Source organism: Capsella rubella, unplaced genomic scaffold (assembly GCF_000375325.1).
Source record: "Capsella rubella cultivar Monte Gargano unplaced genomic scaffold, Caprub1_0 scaffold_3, whole genome shotgun sequence".
NCBI classification, from domain to species: Eukaryota; Viridiplantae; Streptophyta; class Magnoliopsida; order Brassicales; family Brassicaceae; genus Capsella; species Capsella rubella.
In genome coordinates this window covers 10,476,570-10,491,244 of record NW_006238921.1, presented here as the reverse complement: position 1 = coordinate 10,491,244, position 14,675 = coordinate 10,476,570, and the positions used below count along the sequence as shown (strand labels likewise).

The window sequence follows — 14,675 nt, the reverse complement described above, 5'->3', positions numbered from 1 at the left end:
ATACGAATGAGATTAAAAGTTGTTAATTAAGGGATGTGATTTCATGTTAATTGTATCTTATTTTTCTGATTCGTATAAACAATGAACAAATGAGATTAAAACTTGTGAATTAACGTATGTGATTTCATGTTAATTGTTCATTGTTTTTCTTATTCGTATAAACAATATACGAATGAGATTAAAAGTTGTTAATTAAGGGATGTGATTTCATGTTAATTGTATCTTATTTTTCTGATTCGTATAAACAATGAACAAATGAGATTAAAACTTGTGAATTAACGGATATGATTTCATGTTAATTGTATCTTATGCTAATTGTCGTATAAACAATGAACGAATGAGATTAAAGCATAATAATTAACGGATGTGATTAAACATATTAAACCCGAGTAATAGATCCGAATGATTAGTTAGATCCGCGTGTTATTCATTTCTGTGATAAACGGATGTGATTAAAAATTTTAAACCCGATTAACATATCCGATTATTTAGTTAGATCCGCGTGTTAACCCATTTAGAATTGATAAAAATTTCATTTTGAAACTATACTGTAAATTCATTGTGTACTTCAACTTTAATAGTATAGATTCATGAGATAATTATGAGACATAGAAAGATTAGTTTACATTTTATATAAGATATGAACGAATTGTTTAAACATTAGTTGTACTTATCAAAAGAACCTAAAAGAGTTTGACGTTATCACATCAGAATAATAGTTGCATTGTTTTTATACGTTATCAACAACTTTTGCATGACTTTTTTTTTTTTTATTTATTTGTTATCCTATTTGTTCCAATCAAATTTGAAGAGGAACCATTTTCTTCTATGATTCCTCAAATAAAAAAATGTATAAGAATAGTGTGGGGTCCATGTATCAAAATTTGGAATATATATTACTGCTAAATGGTAAACAAAATGAGGAACAAGGAGGAATAACTTTATTCCTTTTCATTCTTTATAAAAAAATTGGTCACCAATTGGACTCTTCATATTAGTATTTTTGGAAAAAATATCCATTTTAATGGTATTTAAGAGAATTTTTCCAAAAATTTATTTGGTGTATTTATGGTAACAATTTGACAATATTTATATGCATAATAGAGTCCGACTTTACATTGCTAACAAAGTCCATGAGATTGTGAACAACTGTTGGGATTTTGTAGCAATTACTAAATTGAGTAATTGATGAGAAACTCAAGTCCTCTTCTCGTAAGACACCAAAGCAGAGAATTTAGTCTATGCTGATCTTGAAACTTAGATGAAGACACCCACAAGCAAACATTTTGCGTTTGTACAGTAACATACTCTTATCTCTGGAACTAATAAAATTCCTAAGATTCATAAAAGTAAAAGCAAACCCACTATGCTGAAACTACCAAGCTATCCCAGCCTCAAGATGGTTAACTTGGCACATTATATAATCAGATACCTTAACAGCTCTGCAAATTTCATCATTATCCAACTTGCTGACACACTAAGAGCTATTGTGATTCAAAAAGCTATTGTGATTACAGATCAATGAAAGTACAAACAAGCATTTATCTATGAAGTTATGGTTCAACATGTTGCGTCGCACGGCTGCCCCAATTCTGCAAGAGTGTACTTACAAGTAAAGCGAATTTGCAAACATAATACCTCGTCGCAAGCTCTCGCTAGCTGCTGCAAACTTGCTCTCTAGACTGCTTTCTCCAACGGCATCTGCTGCAGCTCGAAGCTGAAGAGATTCCCAATCAAAGTGGCATCAGATATCTAGAGGTTCACAGAAATGTCATTGCAGATGATAAAGAGAGTCTGGTGATGTTACCTGGTTCAAAAACTCGTCGAGCCTTCTAGCGCTCCTAATGATACTACCCTCAAATATGTCAGTCATTTGTATAATCTCTGCAAAGGTCGCCCCCTTTCAAAGAGAAAACAATCAAGATTATCAAATTTCCTGTTGATTTCAATATCCAGGAATGAAAAAGTAAACCGCAGACATAATAACATTCGCTGTGCACAATACAAATATGTTATGTAACAAGCACGAAGTTTATTACTCAGGTTTTCATTTTTCTAAGCTTATAAGACATAAATAGAGATCAGACGTTTATATCACCATGTCAGCCACACACATATCCAGTAGTTGAGTTAGCTAGAGTAAATGATTAGAATATTTAGGTGGACGGAATTAATACATCCACAAGACATTACAGTGGATGCATAATTCTACATCAACCTATTTAGTCACGGATTAGAATGATATTGGACTAGCGAGTAAAGGTGGTTGGGGAGAGTTGGGTATTCTATTGAATAATCTGGATGCAGAGATTATTTTGAGTCTGTTTCAAGTACTCTCATCATAATATGTCGACTATTAATTATATATAGCAGCATTTCTGATATTAAGTAATACCAACCTTTGACCAAGAGTAGATAACATCCATCAGGAAAGGCCTAATGGTGGATTCCACATACTCTTCAACGTTAATTTCCAGCTTGCATTCATGTTGTATCTGGCATCACACAAACAGTAAGGATTACCGGGAAAAGAATAAATATATATCGAGCAAATAGATAAACAACCTTTCAGCTGGGAAATGAAATTACCTCTGCAATTTTTCGTGCACTATCTTGGAGCTGCTGTAATGGTTTAGTAAGTTCATTTCTTAAATTTACCTGTTCATTTGATTTATCCACAGGAATAAAACAGCTTGCAAGGGCTGCTACTTGGTGATGATCCAGATCATTGAAAGTACCTGATCAGGATTTTAAAGGAACCACAACGCAATTACATATAGTGTGATACAACCAATAAACATTGCCTCAGTCGTCTGAACGGCCTAAACTTATAAGTGGTTAGCTAAAGCAGTTTATATACCATTAAACATCAGTTCAGTGACAAGCAATTCATCCCCTGTGTCTATCAAGCACGCAGCTCGTCCTTTTAACTGGACGACACCATCCGCATCAATGTGTCCAAGTTTCTTTAATACCCGAGAACGATTCTTAAGCTCATCTCGAAACTTTTGGAGCTGCAGAGGTTAAAAGAAATATGCTGTAAGATACTAAAGAGATGAAAATAGATAGTCTTAAACTATAACAGAGAGTCTAGTAATCAGTGAACATTCTACAATTTATTCTAAAGACACTAGGAAGGTATGAAACATAAAAATTCCTCTCCTGTTACAGTTTTCTAGTCCATACAGAGATAAAGAAAAAATTTCATGCATGATTTGTTCATGGGAGAGCAAGTACTTAATATACCTGGGAATCACGCATCTTCGATTTGAGCTGTTGAATTTCATAATTCACCTCGGCTTTCCTCTGGAAACTCTTGATTTGTTGATCATCTTGAGACTGCAACACAGGAATTATGAGACTAGAATACTGATAAGTGCTTAACTTCTTAATATGCTTTCACAAAAAAATTTCCTCCTGTCTTTATATCCAGATATAAGATAAGAAGCTAAAGTAAAACTGCATGCAGCATACCTTGTGCATCGGATGAGCAAGTAACTTCTTCTCAACTTCTTCGATTTGGCTGACCAGATCCACTATCTCTGTATCTTGAATCTTCATATCCTGTAGATTATTTTAGATCCAATGAGACCTGAATGTCATCTTATGCTAATTTTTTAAGTTCAGAAATTGAAGCCTAGCATAAAACACAATATGCAATATGAGATCGATGAGTCATTTTTAGACAAGAAGAAAACAGCAAGCATATGATTAATGCATATTGGCGGCAAGTAAGAAACTGTGTAAAGGCCTTTCAACGGAGATAGTACTACATTAACAGCTTAAAAAGAAACCTTGACTGGATGGAGTTTTGGGAACCCTAGAGGGAAGCGACTTGGCAACTTCTGTAGTGCAAGTAGTATGCTCTGTCTTGCTTCTACTGGACGAAGATCAGACGGAACTGATAGCATTATGCTGCTCAAAGCAGAAATCAAGGGTAGCTGAACCGGAACCTAAAAAAGACAAAAGATTAAATTGTCAAAACTCCACTACCCTTGCAAATAGAATATCATGCAAGTCAGGTGGCAATGAAAGTGTGCTCACCACATGCATCTCACCCTTTTCTCCAGGACGGGGAGGGCATGGTTTTGGCTTTGCACCATTTTCGCTAAAACCAGTAGAGCAATGAAGTAGTGTATCCACTATATATCCGCCACCTTGTGAAGCCGAACCAGTTCCAACTGAAGATTTTTTAACAACATTAACTACAACTCCCCAACCCCAGTCTGTTCCACCTTCTCGAATCTTAACCTGTACATAAACTTGCCCCAATAAGTTGCTATGAAGCTCATGTTATATCAAAAACTTACTTTCATGAACTGCAGTCATATACAATACATTCCCCTGAATAATTAGCTGTAAGAAATTTGTCCAACCCATGAAAGAAACATTTGTCATAGCAAAAAGGACATCATGAGGGTATTCATCTCTTAAGGTAAACAATATGAAGATGATTAACCTGTAACGATCTATTGGTTACTAACTATCCTTTTCTGCTAATAGATGAGAACTTATATGAGATTAGAATCAGTAAGTCATCAATAATGATGCAATACCAGTTTATGACGTAATTTTTGTCTTTCTGGTATAAGGAGGAATAACAAAGAAACCAATCTACCATTTGCAGGCTGCAGGCTGGAATCAATGACTCAATATCTCTAGGATTTAATCAAGTATCTGAAATTTATGAAAACTTACAACTCGACCAGTCTGAAGAAAACAAAGCACCCTTTCAGGCCTTATTATTTCTGACATAAGTTTCTTTTCATGTTGAGCTATGTCAAGTTGTAGCTTATGATATTCAGCAACCTCCGCCTGCGACAAAATAAAATAGGTGAGAACAGAACCAAATAATTTTACAGACGTGAGACTGGAAAGTCCTGAGAGCACCTCTCCAGAAGCATCAAGGATGGCAGCTTCCTCTTCAAGTTTGGACACCTTATTCCCAATATCTGGTAAGGCCTGAGGTTGTAACACCACCATAACTTAGCATAAAAAATTTGTAGATATAATTTACAGAGAACGAAAGAAACAGCATCCAACAGCTACCTTTTCATGCTGGAATTGATGGAACGAGTGCCTTATAACATGCTCAGCAGTAAATTGTCCTTCGGCACGACTCAATAAATTCAAAATAGTGTAGTAACTCAACCTAAAAGTACTAAGCAACGGGGCTGGTTTGCCCAACATCATGTCCCTGAGTGTATTCATCTCCATCTGTTGAATAACACCATATACAAATCTAAGCGATTTGGAGAAAACAAAAGAGAATTATCTTGAATCAATCCTCTTCCAAGACAGTATTAAGGCTACAATTCTTTGGTGCATATAGTATGCTGTGGTATATTCCTGTCACATGACTATAATACGCAGAGAGAGATGAATCGAGATATCCATGGATGGGGAACTGGTTCTGCGGGTAATCAGTGCAATTGTAATCAACCAAAACTACTGATAATTACCTGTTCATCAATCATAATAATGCAGATACCACGTTCGTCCTTTCCACGACGTCCAGCCCTGCCGCTCATCTACAGGCATTCAATATAAAAAGACAATTACTACAATATCATTTTGTGCAACTTCATCGAGTTCACTACTAGTGTCATCTAATTACAACCCACCTGAATATATTCACCAGAGCCAATGTAACGATGGCTGTCACCATCCCACTTCTTCACAGCAGTAAACACTACAGTTTTTGCGGGCATGTTCAAACCCATAGCAAACTGATACAACAGTGACGTTTTAGAAATAGTCATTAATTAGTATAACAGATAGTTTAACATCAGTCCAACAACGGAAAAACAAAAATAGTTCCGAAACATCTTACAGTTTCTGTGGCAAAAAGTGCTTTCACAAGTCCTTCCTGAAAAAGAAGCTCCACTAATTCCTTGATGACAGGAAGAAGACCAGAATGATGGACAGCAATACCACGTTGCAGCAGTGGCAACATCAGTTCAATGGCAGGTAAAGATCTATCCTCCTCATTCAAGCACTGAATGGCATTATTGAACACCTGTTCCACAATCTCTTTCTCTCCGTCTGTATTAAAATCAAGCTTTGACATTGACAATGCATGCTGTTCACACTCTCTTCTACTGAAGCTGAAGATGATGACTGGTTCAAATTTTCTCTCCATGATCATCTGCAGCAACCGACAAGATTTAATATATAACTAGAGCCTAGATCTACACTATAGCTACCATCTAAAAAGAAGTAAAGTAGAACTTCAAAGCATAAGAAAAGTTTGGAGACACCTGAACTAAAAATTTATAAAGCGTTTTGCAGTAACATTCCTAAAACCACATTCATGAAATGCCCACCTTACAACATGAAAAAGTGGATATTTTACAACTCAGCACCACAAGCATCAAAGTATGACATCCATAAACAGTATGCATACCTTAACAATTTTGTAAACATCAGAATCACCAGGTCCACCACCACCTTTAGCACCCCTACCACCTGATTTGCCGTTTGCACTCTTTTTCCCGTCAACAGATTTCGGCTTGGGGAAAGTATCCTGCATCTTACTAAAATTATCCTCCCGAAATTGCTCATTGTCATCAACCACAAGGTACAGTCCACTCCCACCCACAGGAAAAGCATAATGCTGCAAAGGTGTTGGCCTGAAATCTGTGTACACAACATGACACGGCTGCTTGTGCAGATAACATATCCATTCCGCAAATTCAGTAGCATTCGACATTGTCGCTGAAAGAAAAACCATCTTAATAGCAGGTGGCAAGAAAATAATACTCTCTTCCCAAACAACTCCTCTTTCCCTATCCTTCATGTAATGAATCTCATCAAAAATAACCCAAGCAACCTCTTTCAAAACCTCAGACCCTCTGTAAAGCATAGCTCTCAAGATCTCTGTCGTCATAACCAAACAACTAGCATTAGGCGAGAGAGTAACATCACCAGTCATCAAACCAACATCTTGAAACTCATGCTGCAACTCTCTATACTTCTGATTACTCAAAGCTTTCAACGGCGAAGTATAAATAACCCTCTGCTTATCCCTAAACGCCATGGCAATAGCATACTCCGCAACAGCAGTTTTCCCAGCTGAAGTATGGGCAGAAACCAAAATCGACTCTTTCCTCTCTAAACAAGCTACAGAGACACTCTGAAACGGATCGAGCTGAAAAGGATAAGTCTTTGCCATGTCTCCATTGAAGACAGGATTATCAAGCGTACCATGAATCGTCTCCTCTTTTGTTGGTGTGTAATCATTAGGAACCGCGACTTCGTGTACACAAGCACGTTTGAGACTTCGACGCTTCGTTGTTGGAGACTCATCAGAAATTTTTGGGCTTTCAGATACTTTTCTTTTGCCGAGCGTCTCTGGTTCTTCCATTTGGTTGTTGTTCATAATTTCGCAATTCCTTCGAGAATCAAGTGAGAAAGACACAAACTTGAGAATGAAATAGGTTAAAATTTGAAAGAGACTGAAAAATTAGGGTTTCGAGCTCAAAACCTACGGTGGTCGTGAAAACGGCGGCGGCGGGAGCTTGTTTTGTTCTTTGAAGTAAAACGAAGACGGTCAAAAATCGAATCGAAAAGAAACGGGGTTTTATTTTTTTGGGCCTTTTAAAAATTACAGGGTTTAGGGTTTAATCAATTGCACTTACTTAAAAAGCCCATAAAGAAAAGTTTACAATTTACGTTTTTCCCCGCAGCAAGACCATTACTCTTAGACATGACCAAAAGCAAATCTTAACCGTGTTTCTGACCGCAACTAGACCGTTTATCAATCGTAGCCGGACCATAACCGTATAAAACGGTTAAAAACCGTAACCGTTAACCTTATAAGTAGATTAGTTACGGTTATAAAAAAAATACTAACTATAACCGTTAATTAACCGTAACCATAGTAAACCGTCGGTTAACCATACGGTAAAACACTCGGTTAACCGTATATTTAAATCCTTAAAATAAATTATATTATAACTGTATACAATGAAAAGATACATAAAAATGTTTGGATAAAATTTTCACTTTATTAAAAGCAACACAACAAGTTGAATTCGTAACTAATCAAACATTTCATATTAAACTATTTTTATTCTTATTTTCGTGTGTTTTGATGTTGAGTTTCTCAGTTTCGATCCAATACCAAAATTTAACTAATTCACAATAAATATATTTCATACAATTTGTCTCCAATAATATTAATCATCAAATAACCGTAACCGTAATTAACCGTAACCGTAATTAACCATAACCGTAATTAACCGTAACCATATATAACTGTAACCGTCTTAACCATATATATATAATGGTTAAGGTTATAGTTAAAGAAAATTATAACCGTTAACCGTTGGTTAATTAACCAGAACCACATTAACCGTAACCGTGGTCATGCCTAATTACGTTGTGACAGTTGAGACTTGAGAGAGCCGGTAACATAACCAAAACCAAACTGTACCGGACCAAAACTGAAAAATAATTGATTTGATATTGATTCAGAACCGAAAAAACTAGAATCAAATCCATAGCGAACCAAAAACCAAATTAGGTATCCGAAAAATCTAAAATATAATTATATATATCCAAAATATTAGTTATATTTATATTTGATATAATTTAATTACCAAACTTTCATTTATAAATCCATAACCATCATGTATTTATATATCAAAATAACCAAAATAATTAAACTAACAAATGTATTCCAAAGTTTTTGGACATATTTGTCAAAATTTAATCAAATTTAATCTTATTTAAAATAATAATACTATTTCGGATATCTGAAACCGAACCAAAAATAACCAAACCCAACCTAATACCAAACAGGTTATAAAATAACTGAATGGATCCTTAACTTCTCTACCTCAATTACCCAAAACCGAATCAAAATTTTATTGATAATGGTTCAGATCTTTATAAATAAGATTAGGCCTTGAATGTTTAGTGGATTTTGGAAGAGATTTTGGTTTTTGTTTTTCAAAAACTTATTTTCAAACAATCAAGATTTTGAGTTTTTGGATTCCCTATAATTTAGTAAAACCATTTTGTTGAAATCTTCCATTCATGATTTTAGATTTTTAAGCTTTCTAAAATTTAGGGAATCTAGTTTTTAGTTTTTCTACGTTATTTTCCTCAAAAACCAAAAACCATATTTTTGGGATTTTAATACAAAAGAACTAATAGAAAAATCTAAAACTAAAATTTATAATTTAAAAAATAAAAACCAAATCCAAAAACTAAATGAAAAACAGCATCCATTCATGGCCTATATAGCTTTCCAACTACGAATGACGGGACTATAAACATGGGTTTAATATTTTTTGAGAATATATGATATGACGGATTGTAAGACGGGAATGATTGTTAACTACATATAAAGTTTAAAATATTTTAAAACTTTTAAAAAGTTTCAGTATTATTAATATTTTAGCTCCACACCAAGTTTATACTAAAATATTATTGATTTTGCTATTTAAAAAAAGTAGATTTATTTTTTTGGCGATTATGTGACAAGATGGGATATAACAAGGTAAATGTTGTAATATGCTTCCTACATATTATATGACGGGACGGGCTATTAGACAGAACGGGTTTAAGTAGATATTACTAAAAATTTCTAGTATTATTAATCTCACAGTTCAATACAGATCATTTTACTATTACAGTAAAACCTCTATAAATTAATAATGATGGGACTATGATATTTTATTAATCTATAGTGATATTAATTTATCTATAAATTAATATTTATTAGTTTATAGTGTAAATTAATAATTATTAATTTATAGTGGTATTTCTAGTTTTTCAATTTTTTTAAAAGTATGAATTGATATAATTTTACAAAAATAAGACTAATCTTTTAAATTTTATAAATTATACAGTAGTTTGAAAGTGAATATTATATTTAGGAAAAAAGAAATTTAACTACAAATACATATATTATAGATAAATTCACCTACACAAATGATATACATAAATTCAAATGTAAATTAATAACCTCAATTTTTATATTTTAACATCCTATATATAAAAAATGAATATGATGCATATTTGTTTTTTTGTCAATAATATGATGTATATTTAAAAATTGAAAGCATAAAGAAAATTTGGTTATTTTTATGACTTGTGATGGTATATATTACAAGATCATTGTTTAAAAAATATACTAACATAAAATTATTTATTGAGGTGAACTCTAGGAGAAAATTCATTTTTACAAAAAAAAACTAAAAACATATATTAATATATCTACACACATATATATATATATATATATATATAGTGATTATTAATTTATGATATTATTGGGACTATATTTTACATGGGGATGTCAAAATAATTATTATCTTATTATCTTATCAAATTTCGTCAATTTTTACATTGGCCCGACTTGTGACCAGAAACATTTATTAATTTATAATGTTTATTAATTTATAGAGTATTAATTTATAGAGGTTTTACTATATTAAACTGATTTAGAAAAGTTTGATATTATGCAATCTTATCATTATAAAACAAACTCCAACCAAACCTATTGATTTTTAAAAACATGAATTACAAAGAAAATATTTATCCCGCGGGGTAAAATCTAGTCTTATTTGAAATAATAATACTACTTCGGGTATCTGAAACCGAACCAAAAATAACTAAACCCAACCTAATACCGAACGGATTATTATAAAATAACTGAATGGATCCTTAACTTCTCTACCCGAATTACCCAAAACCGAGTCTACCCGAATTACCCAAAACCGAATAGAACCGAACCGAACAGCCATGTCGTACATAAGTATTAGCTTTGGTCGCCCAACTACGACACATTTTATCTCTCGATTACGTCCAAAGATTTTTTAACTCGTACCTTGAATTTGATTTTTAACTCGTACTCGTACATAATATGATTTATTCTGTTAAAATTACATATCATTTGGCTTACAGTAATTTAAACTTAGAAAATCTTAAATCTTATATTTACGAAATAAGTTACGTAAATTGTTTGTCAAAAACTCGTGTAGCCCTTGTTACAACTTCCATAATACATATTCACAAGAAAGTCTTTATTAGCTTCAACACAAATATACAAAAGTGGAAGATTCCACAAGAACACCATATTAGCTACAGTTCTATTCCAAGGATCAAGAGTCAAGACTCAAGAATAACTAATATGAAAGAGTCTTTAAGCTTAAAGCTTACGGTCTGATTTCAAAAGGTTCATATGCAACCTAAGCACCACTTCTTACACTTGTTATGTAACAACAACTAGCAAGCTTTGATTCCAAACTGTTAACCAAATTGAAGCATAAACCAAAGTGTCAACTGCAAAGAGAAATTGCAGGAACCAAAAAAATGTGACTCAATTTGCAAAAGCTGTAAAATACATATGATTGTCTTACAATCTCAGCTCTACGTCAAGTTGGGAATCACATTATGGTCAGATCACATGTACGAAGTATCATGGAGCTCATGACATTTATCAAACATAAACTCAATCCCAAAATTCCAAACAAAGCAATCAAATCCTAGCTTCATATTTTATTTTTAAATCGGAAACAATGAACAAAAAGGTTCTTTGTTAAGGAAAATCTTGTACCAAACACATCACTTTGTGCTCTTACATTCTAAAATATAAATGACATTCATGGCCTAGAAACAGAGTAAGATATACAGTGAACGAACTACCAATAACAAAGACTAGTTCTTCTACATTTACTATATAAGTCATCGGTACCAAGAGATAGGAGTAGACTTGGTTTGGGGAAGTTGTGGTACCATACAATGTAGTTGTTGCTGCTGCCACTGATGCAACCCTCCTGCAAGCTGCAGCTGCTGCTGTGACAGCGATGCTTCTTCCACATCCATGGCTGATTCTTCCATCATCTCATCTTCACCATCCAACTCAGTAATCTCTGGCGCAGGCGGTTCCTCAAAGGACTGGAACTTGGAGGATGAGTCCCACCGAACAACCGCCTTCTGCTTGCTTTTTTCGTCGTCATCATCATCACATAGATCATCAGCTACCACTACATCATGCAAAATTCTATCTGCAAAACAACGTAAAAGAGCAATTCACGCCACCCATCAGAATAGTCAGATCAAAATCGAGAACATACATACATGATAGCCTAATGCAAAGAAGCAAAACTAACAACAAATGTTTCAAACCCACTACACTCAAAATCAGGTTCTCCTATGATCTGAAACTAATATTGACTAGCAATTTCTCATGGCCAAAAACAATGGTTACGACTCAGGAGTCAGGACATCATGGTAGCAATATAAACACTAAATCAAATAGTTACTAAGACTCACACAAACTCATATCTCATATGCTTCTTAAACACCAAGTCAATCACCTAACAATGAAGAACTTACGCTTAAGCCCAGAAACAAAGTCTGAATCAACAAAAAAGTCTCCACTACAACGTTGATGATGATATCGAAGAGGCTTATACAGAACAATAGCTCTCTCTTCATTAACCGAAGAAACAGATTTGATTTCATCTTCCTCCATGATCGGTGGCAAATCCAAATCCTGAACACAAAACATTCCAATCAAATCAACATCATCAGAGTAAACTAGGGTTTTCAAAATCGAAATCAGAAACGGAGATAGAGGTGTGTGTTTACCAAACGGCGAATCTTATTGGCGGGAGAAGAGAGTGAGAAATCGGAGAAATCGTTGTTAACTCTGTCGATATCTTTCCTCTTCTTCATCTTCATCGGTAAGCAATTGTAGTATTCCGCCATGAATGGAGAAAGCGAAAAAGCTCTGAGATTGGATTAAGGTTAGGGTTTAAAGCGAGTTTGAGAGAATTCGAATGGATTTTGAATGTAGATGAAGACGAGAGTGATTAAGGAAGGGACTTTCCTAGATATTATTCTAGATGGATCTAGAAGCTGTCGAGAGTGTTGTAAAAGAAAAATAAATAAATTCTACATTCTTAAAATAAAGAATTATTTAGATGCACCACATGTTAGGTGTATTGACGCAAACCATACAAAACTTTTTTTTATCCTTAAATGTTTTTTAATTACCAGCGTGCCCTTTTTTCACGTTATCGGAAAAAACTAATTACGGAAAATGCCACTGCCACGTCAGATAAAAAGGCGCGTGCCACCAATAACTCAGCCATAACGTACGTTACGGCTGAGTTATATCACGTTATGGCTGAGTTATGGGACAACGGCTGAGTTTCGGGTCAACGGTTGACTTAGGATCATAACTCAGCCAACAGCTACGACTGACTTATAAAAATCTGGTTGAGTTATGAGAAAATGGCTAATAACTCAGCCGCCGTTACGGCTGAGTTATAGTCCGATAGTTGAGTTATCAGAAGTTTGGCTGAGTTATGTTATCGACACGGCTGACTTAACTTTCTCCGGGTGGCTGAGTTATCGACAACGGCTGAGTTATCAAATGTCGTTACGGCTGACTTATGTTTCAGAGACATAACTCAGTCGTAACTGGCTGAGTTAACGGAAAACTCAACCATGTTACGGCTGACTTATAGACAAAAGATTTATTGCTAATATAGCCTCCAGTTACGGCTGACTTATTTTACGTTACGGCTGACTTATTGACGTTACGGCTGAATTTGGCATCTTAAAAAACATTTTAGTAATTACTTAAATATTTTTCATGTTGTGGCTGACTTAATTTGTTTTGATGGCTGATTTATCGTTGGCTGAGTTACAAAGTTGTTTGGTGGCTGACTTACGACTTCAAATTCACAATTCCACGTCAGCATAAACGAGGGAAATACGAAAGGTCCCGCATTAGCTCGTGTTTTTCTTACACTCTGTTCTTCATTTTCTGGGAATCACTTCACTTCTGTTTTTCATTTTCACTTCTGTTCTTCATTTTCAATTCTGTTTTTCACTTCTTTTCTGCATTTTCACTTCTGTTCTTCATTTTCAATTCTGTTCTTCACTTCTTTTCTGCATTTTCACTTCTGTTCTTTATTTTCGTTGATGGATCATACAGTTCCAGTGATTGTTGTGTCTGGTAACTGGGTAAAGAAACAAAAATATGTATTTAACACTGACGATAGAGGTTGTAGAATTGTGCAAATAGATGCGGAAACAACGCACGAGAAGCTAGTGAAATTGGTTCTTGATGACTACGGACTGCATCAACTCAGCCACAAGGTGACGATGAGCTACATGCTCTCGTACAAACATATGAAACATATGTCGCATGATACTCCTCCAGTTTATGTCTCAAACGATCGACAATTGCAGAATTATCTAAGCTTGTTGACAATTGATCAACCACGACTTTGTGTTGAGTTCGCGAAGTTGAAGGACGGATCGAATTCAAGGACGAAACGGCCACGCAGTTCGGCTTCAGAAGTAGAATATACATATGAAGACGCAAGAGGATTTGATGGTTTCTGTTATGATTATAGTGAAAACGTAGACGATGAAGCCAAAGAAGATGAAGCAGAGTACGAATCAGAGGATGAAGAAGAAGATGACGAGTTTTCAACCCGATTTGACGTATTCGACGACTCCGATGGTGCGTCATCTGACGATGATAACTTTACTATATACGGCGAGCGTGAGGAGAAAGATGAAGATTTACCGGCTGCTACTCAAAAAAGAGGTCATTACTTTGGCAAAGTAGGATCGATTGGGAACTCGGAGTCTTTAACGGTGGAGATGGCTAAGCTAGTAATGTTAGTAATGTTATCAAT

At 34.6% G+C, this 14,675-nt stretch overlaps 2 protein-coding genes across 3 annotated transcripts; both read right to left on the bottom strand.

The window, feature by feature from the left end:
• Positions 1–1,367: 1,367 nt before the first annotated feature.
• On the bottom strand, positions 1,368–7,532 carry LOC17893500 (DExH-box ATP-dependent RNA helicase DExH10). 2 transcript variants are annotated; one of them, XM_006299337.2, is made up of 17 exons: positions 7,487–7,532; positions 6,407–7,394; positions 5,834–6,148; positions 5,625–5,729; positions 5,463–5,531; positions 5,050–5,217; positions 4,891–4,962; positions 4,699–4,815; positions 4,045–4,251; positions 3,795–3,953; positions 3,475–3,564; positions 3,247–3,339; positions 2,861–3,014; positions 2,590–2,738; positions 2,400–2,495; positions 1,808–1,900; positions 1,368–1,717 (listed from the first exon to the last, which is right to left on the bottom strand). In XM_006299337.2, the coding sequence occupies exons 2-17, from the start codon at positions 7,379–7,381 to the stop codon at positions 1,607–1,609; spliced, it is 2,973 nt and encodes a 990-aa protein (XP_006299399.2). In that variant the 5' UTR covers positions 7,382–7,394; positions 7,487–7,532; the 3' UTR covers positions 1,368–1,606. The 2 variants fall into 2 exon arrangements, with proteins under 2 accessions (XP_006299399.2, XP_023641790.1); XM_023786022.1 differs by having other exon boundaries at positions 7,491–7,518.
• Positions 7,533–11,487: 3,955 nt separating this feature from the next.
• Positions 11,488–12,859, bottom strand: LOC17892181. The gene is made up of 3 exons (XM_006298529.2): positions 12,607–12,859; positions 12,352–12,511; positions 11,488–12,020 (listed from the first exon to the last, which is right to left on the bottom strand). Exons 1-3 carry the CDS (start codon positions 12,724–12,726, stop codon positions 11,698–11,700), a joined length of 603 nt encoding a protein of 200 aa, XP_006298591.1. The 5' UTR covers positions 12,727–12,859; the 3' UTR covers positions 11,488–11,697.
• Between the last annotated feature and the right edge of the window lie 1,816 nt (positions 12,860–14,675).

Bases quoted from the DNA above. Each gene is read 5' to 3' on its own strand.
- LOC17892181 (XM_006298529.2), bottom strand. From the start codon at position 12,726: ATGGCGGAATACTACAATTGCTTACCGATGAAGATGAAGAAGAGGAAA. The intron at 12,512-12,606 runs GTAAACACACAC...TTTTGTGTTCAG, and splicing joins CCAATAAGATTCGCCGTTTG to GATTTGGATTTGCCACCGAT. The intron at 12,021-12,351 runs GTAAGTTCTTCA...GTTGTTTTGCAG, and splicing joins CTTTGTTTCTGGGCTTAAGC to ATAGAATTTTGCATGATGTA.
- LOC17893500 (XM_006299337.2), bottom strand. From the start codon at position 7,381: ATGAACAACAACCAAATGGAAGAACCAGAGACGCTCGGCAAAAGAAAA. The intron at 3,340-3,474 runs GTATGCTGCATG...CCTGTGTTGCAG, and splicing joins TTGCTCATCCGATGCACAAG to TCTCAAGATGATCAACAAAT. The intron at 1,901-2,399 runs GTTGGTATTACT...TCTCTTTGAAAG, and splicing joins TTATCTACTCTTGGTCAAAG to GGGGCGACCTTTGCAGAGAT.